This window comes from Ornithorhynchus anatinus, chromosome 6 (assembly GCF_004115215.2).
Source record: "Ornithorhynchus anatinus isolate Pmale09 chromosome 6, mOrnAna1.pri.v4, whole genome shotgun sequence".
In the NCBI taxonomy this organism is placed as follows: Eukaryota; Metazoa; Chordata; class Mammalia; order Monotremata; family Ornithorhynchidae; genus Ornithorhynchus; species Ornithorhynchus anatinus.
In genome coordinates this window covers 45,179,728-45,198,129 of record NC_041733.1, presented here as the reverse complement: position 1 = coordinate 45,198,129, position 18,402 = coordinate 45,179,728, and the positions used below count along the sequence as shown (strand labels likewise).

The 18,402-nt window shown below is 56.2% G+C and overlaps 1 protein-coding gene across 2 annotated transcripts in view; it reads right to left on the bottom strand.

Annotated features, from left to right (window-relative positions):
* The window catches only part of LOC100088461 (ligand of Numb protein X 2-like), a 60,594-nt gene that overhangs the window by 15,422 nt on the left and 26,770 nt on the right, over positions 1 to 18,402 (bottom strand). For both annotated transcript variants that reach the window (XM_029068050.2, XM_029068049.2), the window contains exons 2-8: positions 12,136 to 12,550; positions 9,634 to 9,854; positions 7,598 to 7,794; positions 6,876 to 7,232; positions 4,855 to 5,019; positions 4,201 to 4,375; positions 1,403 to 1,628 (exon numbers count right to left, since the gene is read on the bottom strand). In XM_029068050.2, the coding sequence (XP_028923883.1) occupies positions 1,403 to 1,628; positions 4,201 to 4,375; positions 4,855 to 5,019; positions 6,876 to 7,232; positions 7,598 to 7,794; positions 9,634 to 9,854; positions 12,136 to 12,527 (1,733 nt within the window). In that variant the 5' untranslated portion in view covers positions 12,528 to 12,550. The remainder of the gene's footprint in view (positions 1 to 1,402; positions 1,629 to 4,200; positions 4,376 to 4,854; positions 5,020 to 6,875; positions 7,233 to 7,597; positions 7,795 to 9,633; positions 9,855 to 12,135; positions 12,551 to 18,402) is intronic.

The window sequence follows — 18,402 nt, the reverse complement described above, 5'->3', positions numbered from 1 at the left end:
CCTCCCGGAGGAGGTGAGCTCTCAGTAGGGCTTTGAAGAGGGGAAGAGAGTTAGTTTGGCGGAGGTGAGGAGGGAGGGCGTTCCAGGACAGCGGTAGGCCGGGGGCCGGGGGTCGACGGCGGGACGGGCGAGAACGGGGGACGGTGAGGAGGTGGGCGGCAGAGGAGCGGAGTGTGCGGGTTGAACGGTAGAAAGAGAGAAGGGAGGTGAGGTAGGAGGGGCCAAGGGGATGGAGAGCTCTGAAGCCAAGAGGGAGGAGTTTTTCTTTCGTGCGAAGGTTGACAGGCAATCATTTTTTCCCACATGGGACTCACACTCTTAATCCCCGTTTTCCAGATGAGGTAACTGAGGCACAGAGAAGTGAAGTGAATTGCCCCAAGTCTCAGAACAGACAAGTGGTGGTGCCGGCACTAGAACCCAGGACCCAGACCCGAGTTCTTTCCACAAAGCCACGCTGCCTCCCCAGGCTGCTTTTTGACACATGGGAAGGCCTCTTCTGATGGTATAAGTTACGGACTTTCAGTGCCCACCACTGTGCTAAGCGCTGAGCACTGCACTTTCCCCACCGCTTACTTCAGTGCTCTGCACCCAGTAAGTACTCAGATTCTTAGTGATAATGAAAATAATAATAATGGTATTTATTAAGCGCTTACTATGTGCAGAGCACTGTTCCAAGCGCTGGGGTAGATACAGGGTATCAGGTTGTCCCACATGAGACTCACGTTAATCCCAATTTTCCAGATGAGGGAACTGAGCCCCAGAGAAGTGAAGTGACTTGCCCACAGTCACCCAGCTGCCGAGTGGCAGAGCCTGGATTCGAACCCATGACCTCTGACTCCCAAGCCCGGGCTCCTTCCACTGAGCCATGCTGCTTCTCTAAGATTAAGACTGTAAAATTGTGACTCCTACGTGGGACAGGGACGGTATCCAACCTAACCTGTATCTGCCGCAGTGCTCCGTACAGTGCTTGGCACATAATAAGCACTTAACAAGTACCACGATATTTATTATTATTATTACACCATTGATCGAGAGAGTCGCCCTTGGTCACCTAACCCGAAGGGGCCCACGAATCCACAGTGGGGTTCTGCTGCCCGCCTCGACCTCCCCTCCCCGGCCGCCCTTCACCTGGTTTTCCCCGGTTTGCGTGACAATTGAAATTTTCGCCGAAAAGCCTCCTTCCCACCAAGGGAATTAAGCCTGGACGAGGGGCGGGGCCAATGGAATCGGAGACCCAGGGCTGCTATCCCGGTGCGCGCGTTGCCAAAACACAGCAACAATAGCTACCGTCTGCACCTGGGGGTGGGGGTGACTCACCTCCGGGCCCCTCCGGGCCGCTCCGGGAAGAGATCCGGGTCCCCCTCCCCGACCACTCCCGCTGGCTGCCCGCCAGGAGACTCACCTGGGCAACCCCAGCCACGTCACCCAGAGCGGCGCCCAGCCGTGTCCGGGCTCTCTGGCGGCCTCGGGGACCACCTCCCCGTTCTCCGGGCTCCTCTCAGGCACCAAGATGTCCAGGACTCTGAGCATCACCGAAGTGGAGGCCGTGTGGTGCTTCAGCGCAGAGACGGCCTCGTAGTAGGACAGCTGGGTCAGGTCGACGCCGTTGATGCTCAGGAGCACGCTGCCTGGACGTTCCGGACGGGAAAAAGGGGGGTCGGGCCGGGAACGAGGTCCGTCTGCAACCCTCGGGGCCTGTGGGTTCTTACCGCGACCACGTCAATCCAATCGCTTATCCTATCCGGCCTCCATTACCCTATCAGCCTCCTTCCTGACCTCCCTGCCTCCAGTCTCTTCCCACTCCAACGCACGCTTCACTCTGCTGCCCCGATCATTTTCCTACAGGAACATCCAGGCCACGTTTTCCCATTCCTCAAGAACCTCCAGTGGTTGCCCGTGCACCTCCGCAGAGAACAGAAACTCCTCCCCCCTCGCTCTCCTACTACAGTATATCGCAAGCTGTCGAGTACAGTGCTTTGCACGCAATAAGTTCTGATGGAACAATTCCCACAAAAATACAAACGGTCAATTCCGTGGTGTTTCGAGTGGCAACGTATGGATCCGCAAGCCGGACAGAGGAAAAAATAGGACAGAAAGAGCAGCGATTCTTTTGAAATGTGGTGTCGGAGGAGGCTTTTGCGAATACAACGGACTGCCGGAAAAGCAAACAAATGGATTTTGGAGCAAATTAAGCCAAAGTGATCTCTGGAAGGCCAAATGATTCAACCTGGATAAGCATAGTTTGGACACAAAAGCAGGAGGACTAATTCTCTGGAGGAGACACTAATGCTAGGAAAAGTCCAGGGAGAACGTGGAAGAGGAAGAGCAGCGGCTAGATGGATAGAGACCATAACAATGGTAACGGAAGAACGGTTGGAAAGGTTACGGATTATGGCAGAAGACGGGCTATTCTGGAGAAAATATATCCGGAGAGTTGCTATGAATAGGAAATGACTCCAACTCCTCACTCTTGGCTTCAGAGCTCTCCATCCCCTTGCCCCCTCCTACCTCACCTCCCTTCTCTCTTTCTACTGCCCAGCCCGTATGCTACGCTCCTCTGCAGCCGTTCACCTCCTCACCATCCCCCGTTCGTTCCTCTCCAGCCGTTGACCCCCGGCCCATGTCCTACTGCTGCCCTGGAACGCCCCCCTTCTTCACCTCTGCCAAACTTACTCTCTTCCCCTCTTCCAAGCCCTACGGAGAGCTCACCTCCTCCGGGAGGCCTTCCCAGACTGAGCCCCCTTTTCCCTCTGCTCCTCCTCCACTCCCCATTCTCCCCTTTTCCTGCCCTCTGCTCTTCCCCCTTCCCTTCCTCTCAGCTCTGGGTGCATTTGTATATATTATTTATTACCCTATTTATTTTGAAAATGATATGTATATCTCTATGATTCCTCCCATTTAGATCGTGAGCCTGTTATTGGGCGGGGATTGTCTTTATCTGTTGCTGAGTTGTACATTTCAAGCGCTTAGTACAGTGCTGTGCACAGAGTACAGATAGATCTGCACATCCTCTCCTGGCTGAGAGCTCACCTCCTCCAAGAGGCCTTCCCAGACTGAGCTTCCCTTTTCCCTCCGCTCCCTCTCTGTTCCCCCTTCACCTCCCCTCAGCTAAGCCCCCTTTCCCTCTGCTCCTCCCCCTCTCCCTTCCCCTACCCTCAGGACTCTGCTCATTTGTCTATATCTTTGTTACCTGTTTCTTTTGCTAGTGAGGTGTCCATCCCCTTGATTCTATTTATCGCGATTATGTTGTTTTTGTCCATCTGTCTCCCCCGATTAGACCGTGAGCCCGTCGATGGGCAGGGATGGTCTCTATCTGTTGCCGAATTGTCCATTCCAAGCGCTTAGTCCAGTGCTGTGCACATAATAAGCGCTCAATAAATACTATTGAATGAATGAATGAATAAATATGACTAACTTAAAGGCACTCAATCACCCCGCCCCCTCCTACTTCACCTCCCTACCCTCCTACTACAACCCAGTCCAACCATTTCACTCTAATGCCAACCTCACCGTACCTCGATCTCATCTATCCCACTGCTGACCTCTTGCCCATGTCCTGCCTCTGGCCCGGAACGCCCTCTCTCCTCAAATCCGACAATCACTCTCCGGCCCTTCAAAGTCTTATTAAAGACACACCTCCTCCAGAAGCCTTCCCTGACTAAGCCCTCCTCTCCTCTTCTCCCGCTTCTGTGTCACTTTGATCTGCTCCCTTTATTCATCCCCTCTCCCTGCCCCACAACACTTATGTACATAGCTCTAATTTTATTTACATGACTGTCTGGACTGTAATTCAATAGTATTTATTGAGTGCTTACTATGTGCAGAGCACTGTACTAAGAGCTTAGAACGGACAATTCGGCAACAGATAGAGACAATCCCTGCCCATTGACAGGCTTACAGTCTAGTCGGGAGAGACAGACGGACAAAAACAATAGCAGTAAATAGAATCAAGCTCAATGACTATAAGCTCATTGCAGGCAGGGACTGTGTCTGTTATATTGTTCTCTCCCAGGAGCTGAGTACAGTGCTCTGCACCCAGTAAGCGCTCAATAAATACGATCGACTGACCCTTCTGTCGACACCCCCACGCCTACTTTTCCCGACATCCCCTCCCCGCGCCCACAACCTCGGCTCCCGGGCCTCACCCCGACTGCCCCGTCCCCCAGAGAGGCTGCCGCTCCGCCGTGAGAGCCCCCTCACCTCTCCTGACCCTGCCGTCGCGGGAGAGGCAGCCGACGGGCTGCACGCTGGTGACGAAGACCGGCAGCTGGTGCTTGCTGTCTCTGCCCCCGCCGATGGTGATCCCCAGAGACTCCCGCGGCTCCTTCTTGATCGTGAGCATCCTCTCCTGGCTCAGGAAGCCCGCGGGCGGCTCCTGCGGGGGACGGTAGAGCGGGCGGGTCCAGGAGGGGCTGTCACTGTCATCGTCCCCCCGACCCCCTCGTCATTCCACCAGTCTGCTGGGGACGCTACCATAGGGAAGGGCTTCAGAAACCCAGGGAGAGTTGGCCCTAGAAAGGACTTCATAGCCACCCCGACCCCCTAAAGCCGTTCTCTGGGCCCAGAGGTTGGAGGGGCTCGTTTGCAGGAGGAAGTTTTTAAGGTTAGAATGCCAGGATGAACTTCCAGTCCAATGGGGACCGTGGACGGGGGCAGGGAACTCCCTGGCGAGGCTGTCAAAGGGACAGCGACGGCGGATGCCCCGCGAGACCCTTCCTTTGCCCCATTGGCCTGGGGTTCGCACCCACAGCTGAGGCTCCCTCCCTCCCCCCGGCATAGGACAGTCGTTCAGTCATATTGAGCGCTTACGGCGTGCAGACCGCCGTACTGAGCGCTCGGGAGACGACGACGTACCTTCTGGTAGGCGGCAGGCCGCAGGTAGTGAGTCTGCTCGGGCCTTCTCCTTGGGTGAACGGGGCTGCCGCTGCCGGACCCCAGCATCCCCCCGTCTTCCCCCGCCTCTTGGAGGGGAGGGGTCTTCTGCCTCAACACCACAAAATGAACTCGATTCTCACTGGTCTGGAGAGAGCACCGGACTGGGAGTTATTTTCCCCATCTGTAAAACGGGATTCGATACCTGCTCTCCCTCCCCATTACGCCGTGACCCATGGGGGACTGGAACTGGGTCCAATCTGATTGAACTGGATCTCAAATGGTGCTGGGCACATAGCGAGTGCTTAAGACATGCTATGAGAAGCTGCTGGAGAAGCAGCGTGACTCAGTGGAAAGAGCCCGGGCTAGGGAGTCAGAGGTCATGGGTTCGAATGCCGGCTCCGCCGCTTGCCAGCTGTGTGACTTTAGGCAAGTCACTTCACTTCTCTGGGCCTCAGGTACCTCTTCTGGAAAATGGGGATTAAAACTATGAGCCCCACATGGGACAACCTGATCACCTTGTATCCCCCCAGCGTTTAGAACAGTGCTTTGCACATAGTAAGTGCTTAACAAATAGAAGCAGCGTGGTTCAGTGGAAAGAGCCCAGGCTTGGGAGTCAGAGGTCATAGGTTCAAATCCAGGCTCCGCCACTTGTCAGTTGTGTGACTTCGGGCAAGTCATTTGACTTCTCTGGGCCTCAGTGACCTCATCTGGAAAATGGGGATGAAGACCGTGAGCCCCACATGGGACAACCTGATTACCTTGTATCTACCACAGCGCTTGGCACATAGTAAAAACTTAAATACCAAAATTATTATTATTATTATTAAGAAGCACCGTGATTAAAATTATTAAGGGGTGGATGTTGGGGACACCCGGGGGCTTCCGAGCTGCCCCTGCCTTCCCTCTCCTCTCCATAGCCTCTCCTGCCAAGACAGTAGCAGGCAGGTTGAGGTAGGGGGCAAGGCCTAGTGGAAAGAGCACGGGTCTGGGAGTCAGAGGACCTGGGTTCTAATCCAGCTACTCCAGTTGGTTGGTGTGTGATTTCGGCTAATCACTTAACTTCTCTGTGCCTCAGTTTCCTCAACTGTAAAATGGGGATTCAATATAATAATAATAATATTGGTATTTGTTAAGCGCTTACTATGTGCACAGCACTGTTCTAAGCGCTGGGGGAGATACAGGGTAATCAGGTTGTCCCACGTGGGGCTCGCAGTCTTCATCCCCATTTCCCAGATGAGGTCACTGAGGCCCAGAGAGGTGAAGTGACTTGTCCAAAATCACACAGCTGACAGGTGGCAGAGCCGGGATTCGAACCCATGACCTCTAACTCCCAAGCCCGGGCCCTTGCCACTAAGCCACGCCGCTTCTCTGAAACGTTAAATACAGGTATTTAGTCTCTGGGGATCACCATCGCCTCCCTCCCTCTTAGACTATGAACTCCATGTGGGACCGAGACTGGGTCTGATATGAGCCTGCTCCACCCTAGTGCTTAGCGCAGTGTTTGACCAGTAATAATAACTGTGATATCTGTTAAGTGCCTGGTATGTGCCAAGCACTATATTAAACATTGGGGTGGATACAAGATAATCAGGTTCCACATAAGGCTCACAGTAAAAATTGGAGGAGAACAGGTAATGATAATATTAGTAAGAGTGTCTGTTAAGCATTATGTGCTAAGCACTGTACTAAGTGCTGTGGTAAAAGCAAGGTAATCGGGTTCCACGTGGAGCTCACAGTCTCAGTAGAAGGGAGAATGGGTCTTTAGACCATTCAATAGTATTTATTGAGCGCTTACTATGTGCAGACCACAATCTTACGGGTAGGAAACGGAGGCAGAGGGAAGTCAAGTGACTCGGCCAAGGTCACGGCAGCCAAACCCGAGGAGCCCACAACTCCCGATGCCATCAGGAGCGAGCCTCCCTGCCGATCCCGTGGTAACGCTCACAGGGAGTCGGACATGGGTCGTGGTGGGTGGGAGCAGGGGGGCCCGGAAACCGTACCTGGATAATGTGGGCGGCGGCCTCGGGCGTGCCCTGCCGCAGGTCCTGCCCGTTTATGGCCAGGACCTGGTCGTTGCGGCTCAGCTGCCCGTTCTTGGCGGCCAGGCCGCCGTCCAACAGGTCCAGGATGAAGATCCCGGCCTCCTCCCCCTTGCGAATCAGCTTGATGCCCAGGGGCTCCGTCCGGTCCCTCTTGACCAGGGTGACGCGGACGACCTCCCGGCCGGCGTCCTGAGCGGGGGTTTTGGGTGTGAAGCCCTTCTCCTGCAGCACCACCAGGCGTAGGGTGGGGCCCGACTGGCGGAGGAGCCCGATGGCCTGCTCGTGCGTCACGTTGCCGATGGTCACCCCGTTGACCTGGCCGGGGAGCGGGGAGGGGGAGAGGGGAGACCTTGCAGACCCTTCTGGGCTCCCCCACTCCCACCTCTGCCCCATCCCCACTGCCCATGGCTCTCAAGGGCACTTGCCTGGGGATTGAATCCACCCCACCCCCTTGCCCCAAGCAAACGAGAAGGAGAGGGTCGAAGGGAAGGAGGAAGGGGAGAAAGAGGAAGGGAGGGAGGAGCAAGATGGAGGAGAATAAAGCCAGCTGGAAACCAGTCTGTCCCATTGGCAGGTCAGAGGGGGCAAAGTGCGGCCACCGGGCCGGCTGCGCCAGCGCCGGCCCGAGGAGAGGGTTGAAGGAAGCAACCGCCCGCCTACCACCGGCCCGGCACGCCCACCTCGAGCACGTGGTCCCCGGGCGCCACCCTTCCGTCCAAGGCGGCCAGTGAGTCCCGGCGGACCTCCTGCACGACGATGTTGCCCAGGGGCGTGTCCCTCCCGCCGACGATGCGCAGCCCCAGCTCCTCCTCCGGGTCCTCCCGGCGGAGCTCCACCGCCACCGTTTCCGCCACCAGGCTGGCCCTGGGAGGCCCATCTGCCGGCAGGAGGAAACCAAGGTACCCCTCACGATCCTCGCCACCCTCAACTCCATTCCCAGAAGTTGAAAACCCGCATTGGGCTGGGAGAGGTGGGGGCAGGAGGGCGGATCAGGGTGAGCAGGAGACCCCGCAGCGGGCTTGGAACCGGGCCCTCTGGCCACCAGGAAGTCAGCTCACTTCAGGCCTACAGCATCAGTCCCCATCTTGGCTTTCCTGCCCCTCTCCCTCCCGCTGCCCCTGAGCCGGGGCACCCCACCTAGGCCCGGAGGCGAAGCAGCACAGCTGAGTGGAGAAAGCCTGGGCGCTGGGGGACCTGGGTTCTAATCTCAACTCCACCTTTCGCCTGCTGTGACCCTGGGCAAGCCACTTCATTTCTCTGGGTCTCAGTATCTCCTGTAAAATGGTGGTTCAATAACCACTCTCCCTCTTACTTAGATCGGAGCCCTACTGTGTCTGACTTGATCACCTCGTATATCCCCCAGTGCTTAGTACAGTGCTTGGCACAGAGTAAGCACTGCATAAATACCCCAGTTACTATGAGGATCACCCCATCTCAGCCAGGATCCCCCTTACCAACCTCTCTCTGATCAGTCACCAGTGAGCCATTCCCTCTGAACCACTATTTATGCTTCCCTCCCTGGCCCTTTCGGCAGTTCAGGCCTGCTCCCTCCCGGCCCTACGACTGGGAGCTTCCTGAGGGCAAGGACTGGGGCCTCGGCATCTTCTGCCTCCCCGGGCCCAGCCCACCTGGCCACAGAGGCTGCAGAGAAGCCCCCCTACTTCTCCCCCGTGGTCCGAGACGATCTCTGGTGCCCGGGATTATCCGGGTGGGAACACGGGACCTGATGGTAAAGGCCAGGGGCCCACCCTCACCCCTCCAAGGATGGAAGTGCACAAGATTAAGTGTAATAAGATTACCACGCCAAGGCATAATCCCATCCCGGGGGAGTGCGGGAAGTAGGTTCGAGGTTGGGGGCCACTCTCTCCCCGAGTGGGGTGGGGGAGGAGGTGGGGCCAGGCCTGCCAGCCAACCCCCACCGCCCCGCAGGGCTGAGATTTTCCTGCGTGCAGTTTTGTCTCCCAGGCTCCCTGCTCTTGGCCTCGCTCTTTCCTGCCACCACTCAGAGGGGCGGGGCAAGGCCCCAGCAGGACCCAGGGAGCCCACATGACATCCAGCACTCACGTGACGATAATCATAGTAATAATAATCGTGGCATTTGTTAAGTGCTTACTATGTGCCAAGCCCTGTACTAAGCACCGGGGGAGATACAAGATAGTCAGATCTGTGCTCTTTCGACTGCTTCCAAGGGCTAACGGATTCTTTCCGGCTTCGCATTGCTTCTCTTATGTCTTTTGAGGGGGCAGAGGTGAGCAGAGGAGCAGCCCCATAGGCCAGGTGGCAAGGGGTACAGCGTTTTCCCACCCGGAAAACATCCCACGGGATGTTTCCCTACATCAGCCCCCAGGGCCGGTTCCTCCATCCTGATCCCAGCCCACTCCCTGGCCACTGATGGACTCATTCCATACATGGCTTACTGTGTGCAGAGCATTATATCGAGCACTTGGGAGAGTACAATATAAAAATAAACAGACACATTCCCTGTCCACCACTGCCCACCCAATCCCCAGCCAGGGTCGACTCAGAAGCAGCACGTGGGGCGAGGGAAGAGGCCGGGACCCCCGGGCTGCAGGCTCGGCACCCCCTGAAGCCGGCCCGAGCAGGCCCAGCCTGTCCCCAGAGCCATTCCTCAGGCTGAGGTCAGGGGAAAGGAGTGGGGAAGGGAAAGGGGTGAGACCCAGAGGTCGCCCGCAAGATAAGCAAAAGGAGTCCTCACCTTCTTCGCTCTCCTCATAGGCCGGGTTGACCAGCCCCGGCTCCGGCAGTCCGAGGGCCACGGCCGCCGCCAGAGAGCTCTCCACCGCTGGGGGCATTACCCCGGGGGTCTGCTCCCCGGGGGCGCCTGCCTCCTCCCCGGGCAGGGGCTCCTCCTGACGGCAGCCCCGGGCACCCTTCTGCCGGCTCAGCTCCGCCCGATACTTCTGGAACCCGGGACACCTGGGGGTGAGAGCAGAAACGTGGGGTGAGATGATGGGGAGGGGGTGCCCAGGGGTGACGGGGGGGAGGGGGCAGGGCATCAAAAGCCACCTGCAGTAGGGCGGCAAGCTGCGCTCCCTGCTGAGCTGCCTCCCCACTGCCTCTTCCCCAGCTGCAAGCAGAGAAGTTGAGAGGCCCAGAGAGCCCTGACTGAGGAAGGCCTCGGGAGCGGGTTAGGAGGAGGAGAAAGGGCACCGGTTTTCCGTTCTTAGCAAGCCCAAGCAGATGGCACCCAGAGCCCGCTCTGCTACCCGAAACCAGCAGCAGAACCACACCGCCTGCCCGGGGCCGCAGGCCGCTTTTTCTACCTCCTTCGCTCCCCGCTTGGACCTTGCCCCCACAGGAGAGGGGCACAGTATTTCTTTGCCCTTCAATCTCCCCAGTTCCTCCACACCACTGGTCCCCGGCCACCCCTCGGCCCCTCTCCATCCAGCCCTGCCTCTCTCCCCGACCCCAGGATCAAGAAGCGGCAGCTGAGAGGTTCCTGGTACCAGCAGGGGCCTGCCTTCTCTTACCATGTGGCAGGAGGCCGACGGAGCCCCTTAAATGGGTGTGTGGACCCCTGTTGACCCACCCCCGAAGGCCCCATTGCCCCCAGTCGGCTGACGTGGCCCCTAGAGACCCCCACCCTCTTGGATCTTTCTCCAGCAGGGGGTTAAAATGCAAACCAGCCTCAGCAAAGATTGGTTGTCACTGCCGGCCACTACGACTCTGACCAGACCCACACAAGGGGAGGGAGGAGAGTCCGGTCTGATACGGTAGGGACACGGGGTGGCCAGGGAGCCTGGGGCAGGGAGGAAGCGAGGAGCCCAGCCCCAACTGAGGGGTGGAAAGCAAGGGAAAGATGGATCACACGCTCAGGCCCCAGGACACGCAGGCTCCAGCTGGCTGCTCTCTGGCCCAGCTGGTGTGGGGAAGTGGGCAAGGCCCAGCCCAAGGACTCCCCTCCCCATCTCTCTTTCTCCGCGCCCCACCCCCTCTCCGTCCAGCCCCGGGGGAGCAATCGTTTACCCGCAACACACTTACGGAGGCTCTGTACGGGCTCCTTTGGGCCCAGGGGCAGGATGGTAAAGTGGGTTTTTTGGAGACAGTAAAGTGTGTTTTTTTCCCTCCCTCCATTAAAAAGACCTTCCCCCCTCCCCCAAGACAGAGGTAAAGATCAAAGTCTGAGACAACAAGAGGGACGCTGGACAGTCGGTTTCTCCTCATGGTATTTGCTAAGTGCTTACTATGTGTCAAGCACTGTGCTAGATAATAGGACCACCGGGTGAGACAGAGGCCCTGCCTCACAAGGGACTTCCAGTCTATTTAATCCTCCTTTTATGGAAGAGGAAACTGAGGCCCCAGAGAAGTGAAGTGAATTGCCCAAGGTCACACAGCAGGGGGGCGGCAGAGTGTCAGGATTAGAAGACGGGTCCTCTGACTCCCAGGCCTGTGCTCTTTCCATTAGGCCACACTGCTCTCCCTCTGAAACCAGTCCTCCCCTGGCTCCCATTCAAAACCCAGAGAAATCCCCTCAGCCTGCTCCTGCCCCCCTCCCCGTGATCCTGCTCCCTCTAATTACCCACCCCCAAGCCCGCTCCTACAGGGTCACGTGGGGCACGTGACATATCCATGAGAAGCAGCGTGGCTCAGTGGAAATAGCCCAGGCTTGGGAGTCGGAGGTCATGGGTTCGAATCCCGGCTCCGCCACTTGTCAGCTGTGTGACTGTGAGCAAGTCACTTCACTTCTCTGTGCCTCAGTTACCTCATCTGTAAGATGGGGATTAAAACTGTGAACCCCACGTGGGGCAACCTGATCACCCTGTATCTCCCCCAGCGCTCAGAACAGTGCTCTGCACATGGTAAGCGCTTAACAAATACCAACATTATTATTATCCATCCATCACCAAACCCGTAAGCACTCTGCCCGTTGTGGGTGGGGGAGATCTTTACTTTTCAGAGGGGCAGAAGCATTGTGGTCTAGTGGCAAGAGCCAGGACCCAGGAGCCCGAGGACCGGGGTTCTAATCCCGCCTTCACGTCCCGCGTAATTTTGGGCAAGTCAGATGACTTCTCCGGGCCTCAGTGTCCTCGTGGAAATGGGAAGCCGATACCCATTCTCCCTCCCCCTCGGCAAGCACCAGCGGAGAGAGCGGCTGGGTCCCATCTCACCGGCCCGCAGCCACCCCAGTGCTCAGCACATTGCCCGGCCCTTAGCGAACAGACGCCGGGGGCCCCGACGTTTCCACGGAAGGCCCGACCTGTTCTGCAGGTGTCCCTCCAGCTGGCAGCGTTGCATGGTCAGAGGGCAGTCCGGCCGGAAGGGGCAGAGGACGATCAGCTTGTCCAGCAGGTTGCGGACCAGTAGGCTGGACCTGCGGCAGTGCTGGAGGCTGAGCTTCTTGCGGTCCATGGGGCAGAAGCTGGCCTCCTGCAGGAAGCCCTCCAGGCAGCAGAAGCAGTAGGTGTGGCCGCAGGGCGTGTCCATAGGCTGCAGCAGGGGCTGCAGGCAGATGTGGCACAGCAGCTCATCGTCCACCTCATCCTGGAAGTTATACAGGTGGTTGTTGGGCAGGAGGTGCTGCTGGCCGCACTCGCGGCAGAGTTCGCCGCCCGCCGGGGTGCCCGCGGGCTGGGCCGTGCTGTCCAGCATCGGGACCGGAGGGACGCTTCGGCCTGCGGGGAGAGCGAAAGTCACGGGTCTAGCTGCCCCCGGCCTGCAGGCCCCGGGCAAAGTCAGGCAGCGGGGCTGGAATTTTTCACCTGCCTGATTTCTCCCTGGTTGTCAGCCTCTCCTTTTTCCTCCCGCTGCTGCCATACCCAAGGGGTGCCCAGCCCCCCGCTCCTCCAGGGTGCCCGCCTCCCTGGAGCCCTGGCAGTGGGGGAGAATCGGCACACTACGTCCCTGTGGGGCTGAGGATTAAGCCCGGATGCCGGGCTGGGGCGAGCCCTGGAAGAAGAGGTAGGAGGATAAAAAAATCAAAATAACCATGGTATATTATAATAATAATAATGTTGGTATTTGTTAAGCGCTTACTATGTGCAGAGCACTGTTTTAAGTGCTGCGGGAGATACAGAGTCATCAGGTTGTCCCACATGAGGCTCACAGTTAATCCCCATTTTACAGATGAGGTCACTGAGGCACAGAAAAGTGAAGTGACTTGCCCACAGTCACACAGCTGACAAGTGGCAGAGCCGGGATTCGAACATATGATCTCTGACTCCCAAGCCCGGGCTCCTTCCACTGAGCCATGCTGCTTCTCCATTAACTGCTTACTATGAGCCAAGCACTGTACTAAGCGCTGGGGTACATACAACATAATTGGGCCCCACAGGGGGCCCATGGTCTAAGTGGGAGGGAGAACAGGGATTAAATCCCCATTTTGCAGATGGGAGAACTGAGGACAGAGTAGTGACTTAATAATGTTGGTATTTGTTAAGCGCTTACTATGTGCAGAGCACTGTTCTAAGCGCTGGGGGAGACACAGGGGAATCAGGTTGTCCCACGTGGGGCTCACAGTCTTCATCCCCATTTTACAGATGAGGGAACTGAGGCACAGAGAAGTTAAGTGACTTGCCCACAGTCACACAGCTGATAAGTGGCAGAGCTGGGACTGCCCACGGTCACCCAGCAGGTAAGTGGCAGAGCTGGGATTAGAACCCAGGTCTTCTGATCCACAAGCCCGGGCTTTTTCCACTAGGCCGAAGCAGCGTGGCTCGGGGGAAAGAGCACGGGCTTGGGAGTCAGAGGTCACGGGTTCTAATTCCCGCCTCTGCCACCTGACAGCTGTGTGACTTTGGGCAAGTCACTTAACTTCTCAGTGCCTCAGTTACTTCATCTGTAAAATGGGGATGAAGACTGTGAGCCCCACGTGGGACAACCTGATCACCTTCTATCTACACCAGCGCTTAGAACAGTGCTCTGCACATAGTAAGCGCTTAAATACCAACATTATTATTGTTATTATTATGTTCAGTGTGGGGACTGTGGGATCGGGATACCCCATTTATTCATTCCTTTCACTCAATCATATTTATCGAGTGCTTACTGTGTGAAGAGCACTGTCCTAAGCGTTTGGGAGAGTGCAATATAACAATTAACAGAAACATTCTCCGAGTTTACAGAGGGCCCCAGAAGAACCAAGCCAGCTGGGGTGAGGAGGGAAGACCAGACGTCCTACTTGGTGCCAGAGATCAAGTCCCAAGCCCTCTGCCCCCTTCAGGGAGCCCAGTCTCACCCCTATGGCATTAACCCTGAGCCATTGGGGGGGTGCTCTGGCTGCCCACCCGCTCCTCCCTGCTCCCTTCCCCGCGCTCCCTTCCCCCACCGAGAGGGCCCAGCAGGGAGGCCTGGGGTACTGGTCCGCTTCCCAGACTGTACCGTTCCTCTGGCCGTGAGCTCCCTCTATCTCTTCCCCTGGGGGCGGGGGGGAAGCTTGGCCTAGGGGAAAGAGCATGGGTTTGGATGTCATGGGACCAGCTCCACCACTGTCTTGCTGGGTGTCACCTTGGGCAGATCATTTAACGTCTCGGAGCCTCAAATTCCCTCTCTGAACTGGAAGTTCTCTGTGAGCATGGAACATGTCTACGAACTCCGTTGCACTGTACCCTCCCAAGAGCTTAGTCGGTCAGTAAATTGCAATTACTGAGCGCTTACTTTGTGCAGAGTCCTGTGTTAAGCACTTGGGAGAGTACAATAGAACATTATAACAGATACATTCCCTGTCCGCAGTGAGCTTACAGTCTAGAGGGGAGACAGACATTAATATAAATAGAATTAGAGAGAATGTATGTAAGTCCTGTACGGTTGGGAGGGAGGACGAATAAAGGGAACAAGTCAAGGTGACCCAGAAAGGAGTGGGAGAAGAGGAAAGGAGGGCTTTGTCAGGGAAGGCCTCTTGAAGGGGATGTGGGGAGAGTAATTGTCTGCCAGAGATTAAGAGGGAGGGTGTTCCAGGCTAGAGGCGGGCGAGAGGCCGGCGGCGGGACAGACGAGATATATAGTGTTCTCGGCACAGTAAGTGCATGGTAAATACCCTCGATTGATCTCTATAATATGGAGAGAAGAGAGACAGAGGCCCAGGAGGGACAAGGCATAGCACCTTGCAAATACCCCTGCACAGTGTAAGCCCTTAATAAATGCCATGGGAAACAATAATACTGACAGTATTGATAATAACATCTTCTGACTCAATAGATAGTGTCGGAACCTGTGTTCCTCCCCTGGAGCTGCTGAAGTCAAAAACTCTGAGTTCTGGACATTGAAGTTTGCTCACCTGACTGGAGGGTGGAGGGAGGGAGGGGGCCGAGTTCACCGTCCCTCCCCAATCAGGGCTGTTTCCTTCTACGGGGGGGGGCAGATGGGATGGCCACTCTGGGACAGCCATTCCCTTGGGGCCTCTGGCAGCTACTGGGGAAGCCACAAGCCCTCACCCCCACCTCTGCTGGCTGCACAAGAAATCCCCAAGGAGTTGGTGCTGGAGGCGGAAACGGGGCAAGCATGGAACGGGGGCAGAGGGAGCGGGAGAATTCTTGGCCGGGGGCTCCTCTCACACAGCTTTCAGAGGAAAGAGACCAGCTGGTGACTCCTGCCAGCCCTTCAGATGCCTTGAAGAGTTCTCTCTCCCACCTTCCATTTCTTCACTATCCTTTCCTTCCTTAGGTCGGCACTCTTTGAGGGGTCTATGCCCGGACTTGCCATCAGACAGCACATTCAAATCAACTGGTGGTCTTTATTGAGCACTTACTGTACTAAGCACTCTCCTCTGGCCCACCCCAAGTTCCCAGGGACAGGGGTCCCAGAGTGGGGCCCAACTTCTCAAGTCCCATTTAGCTTCCAAATCCAAACTACCTTCCCTTGATGACTAAACTGATGCTCTCAACACCACCTACTCTACTGAACTCAACTCACTCGCTCCCCTATCCCTTCATCGGTTTCATACCACTAGCCCACAGCCCTGGATCACCTCCACAGTCCGCCTCCTTCAGTCTTGTGCATGAGACACAGAGCGCTGCTGGAGAAAATCTAGATATGAGGTTGACTTTGTCAACCTCAAGTTTATCCTTGTGTACTTTAACTCTGCTGTCTCGTCTGTCTGGTAAAATTATTTCTCAGTCCTTATTGACACCCAGGCCCACTGCCCTTGCCGGTTGTTCCAGATGTTTAACTCCCTCCTCAAATCCCCTGCCCCACTGCCTCCCCATCCTTTGCCCCTAATGACTTGGGCACCTACTTTATTGAGAAAACTGAAACTATCAGGCATGATTTCCCTAAAATCTCCCTTGGCCCTTCCAGTTCCTCCCCCATCCTGCCCCTTCTTCATTGCTCCCATCTTTCCTAGCAGTATCTCAAGAGGAGATCTCCTGCCTTCTCTCAAATCCCACCCCCTCCACCTGAGCATCTGACACCAGAAGCAGTGTGGCTCAGTGGAAAGAGCCCGGGCCTGGGAGTCAGAGGTCATGGGTTCGAATCCCGGCTCTGCCACTTGTCAGCTGTGTGACTGTGGGCAAGTCACTTAACTTCTCTGTGCCTCAGTTACCTCACCTGTAAAATGGGGATTAAGACTGTGAGCCTCACGTGGGACAACCTGATGACTCTGGATCTACCCCAGTGCTTAGAACAGTGTTCTGCACATAGTAAGCACTTAACAAATACCAACATTATTATTATTATCTCTTTGTACCTTATCAAAACTCTTGTCCCTTCCCTTCTTCCCTCCCTAACTGCCATCTTCAACTGTTCCCTCTCAATGGCTTCTTCCCCACTGCATTCAAACATGTCCATATCTCCCCTTCCGAAAAAAAAAACCCTCCCTTGACCCCCCGGCTCCCTCCAGTTATTACCCAATCTCCCTCCTTCCATTCCTCTCCAGACTCCTTGAGCGAGTTGTTTATACACACTGTCTCAGGTTTCTCTCCTCTTTCTGAACCCCTTCCATCTGGCTTCCATCCCCTTCACTCCTCAGAAACCGCCCTCTAAAAGGTCACCAATGATCTCTTTCTTCCTAAATCCAACAGCCTCTATGCCGTCCTAATCCTCCTCGACCTCTCAGCTTCCCTTGACGTTGTTGACCATCCCCCTCTCCTGGAAACATTATCCAACTTCAGCTTCACTGACACTGTCCTCTTCTGGTTCTCTTCCTATCTCTCTGGCTACTCATTCTCATTCTCTTGTGCGGACTCCTCCTCTGCCTCCCATCCCGTAACTATGAGTTCAAATTTATCCTTTCCTGCCTTAACTCTGCCCTCTCCTCCGCCAGGCAAAGCTTCTTCTCCTCCCTCATCGACACGCATGCCCGTCACCCCTGCCGATTGTTCCGGACCTTTAACTCTCTCCTTAGGCCCCCTGTTCCTCCCCCTCCCCCATCTCTCACCCCCAATGATCTGGCCACCTATTTCCTCACGAAAATCTACACAATCAGGTCTGAGCTCCCCAAAGTCACCCCTCCGCCTCTCCCCTCCCCCCCCACCAACCCCCTCCCCTACTTTCCCATCCTTCCCTGCAGTATCCTCAGAGGACATCTCCTCCCTCCTCGCAAGTGCCACCACCTCCACCTGCGCCTCGGACCCCATTCCCTCTCACCTTCTTAAAACCATCGCCCCTGCCCTCCTACCTTCCTTAACTTCTATTTTTAACCACTCAATCTCCAAGGGCTCCTTCCCCTCTGCCTTCAAACATGCCCACGTCTCCCCCATCCTAAAAAAACCCGCTCTTGACCCCACTTCCCCCTCCAGTTATCGTCCTATCTCCCTACTACCCTTCCTTTCCAAAATCCTAGAACGAGTCGTCTACAATCGATGCCTAGAATTCCTTAACTCCCATTCTCTCCTAGACCCCTCCAATCTGGCTTCCGTCCCCTCCACTCTACCGAGACTGCTCTCTCTAAGGTCACCCATGACCTCCTTCTTGCCAAATCCAATGGCTCCTACTCCATTCTAATCCTCCTTGACCTCTCTGCTGCCTTTGACACTGTCGACCATCCCCTCCTCCTCCATACCTTATCTCACCTTGGCTTCACGGACTCTGTCCTCTCCTGGTTCTCCTCTTACCTCTCTGGCCGGTCATTCTCGGTCTCCTTCGCTGGAGCCTCCTCCCCCTCCCATCCTTTAACTGTTGGAGTTCCTCAAGGGTCGGTTCTTGGCCCTCTTCTGTTCTCCATTTACACTCACTCCCTCGGTGAACTCATTCGCTCTCACGGCTTTGACTACCATCTCTACGCAGATGACACGCAGATCTACATCTCCGCCCCTGTCCTCTCCCCCTCCCTTCGGGCTCACGTCTCCTCCTGCCTCCGGGACGTCTCCACCTGGATGTCGGCCCGCCACCTAAAACTCAACGTGAGCGAGACTGAGCTCCTCATCTTCCCTCCCAAACCCGGTCCTCTCCCGGACTTCTCTATCACCGTGGATGGCACGACCATCCTTCCCGTCTCTCAGGCCCGCAATCTCGGTGTCATCCTTGACTCGTCCCTCTCGTTCACCCCACACATCCTATCCGTTACCAAGACCTGCCCGTTTCACCTCTACGA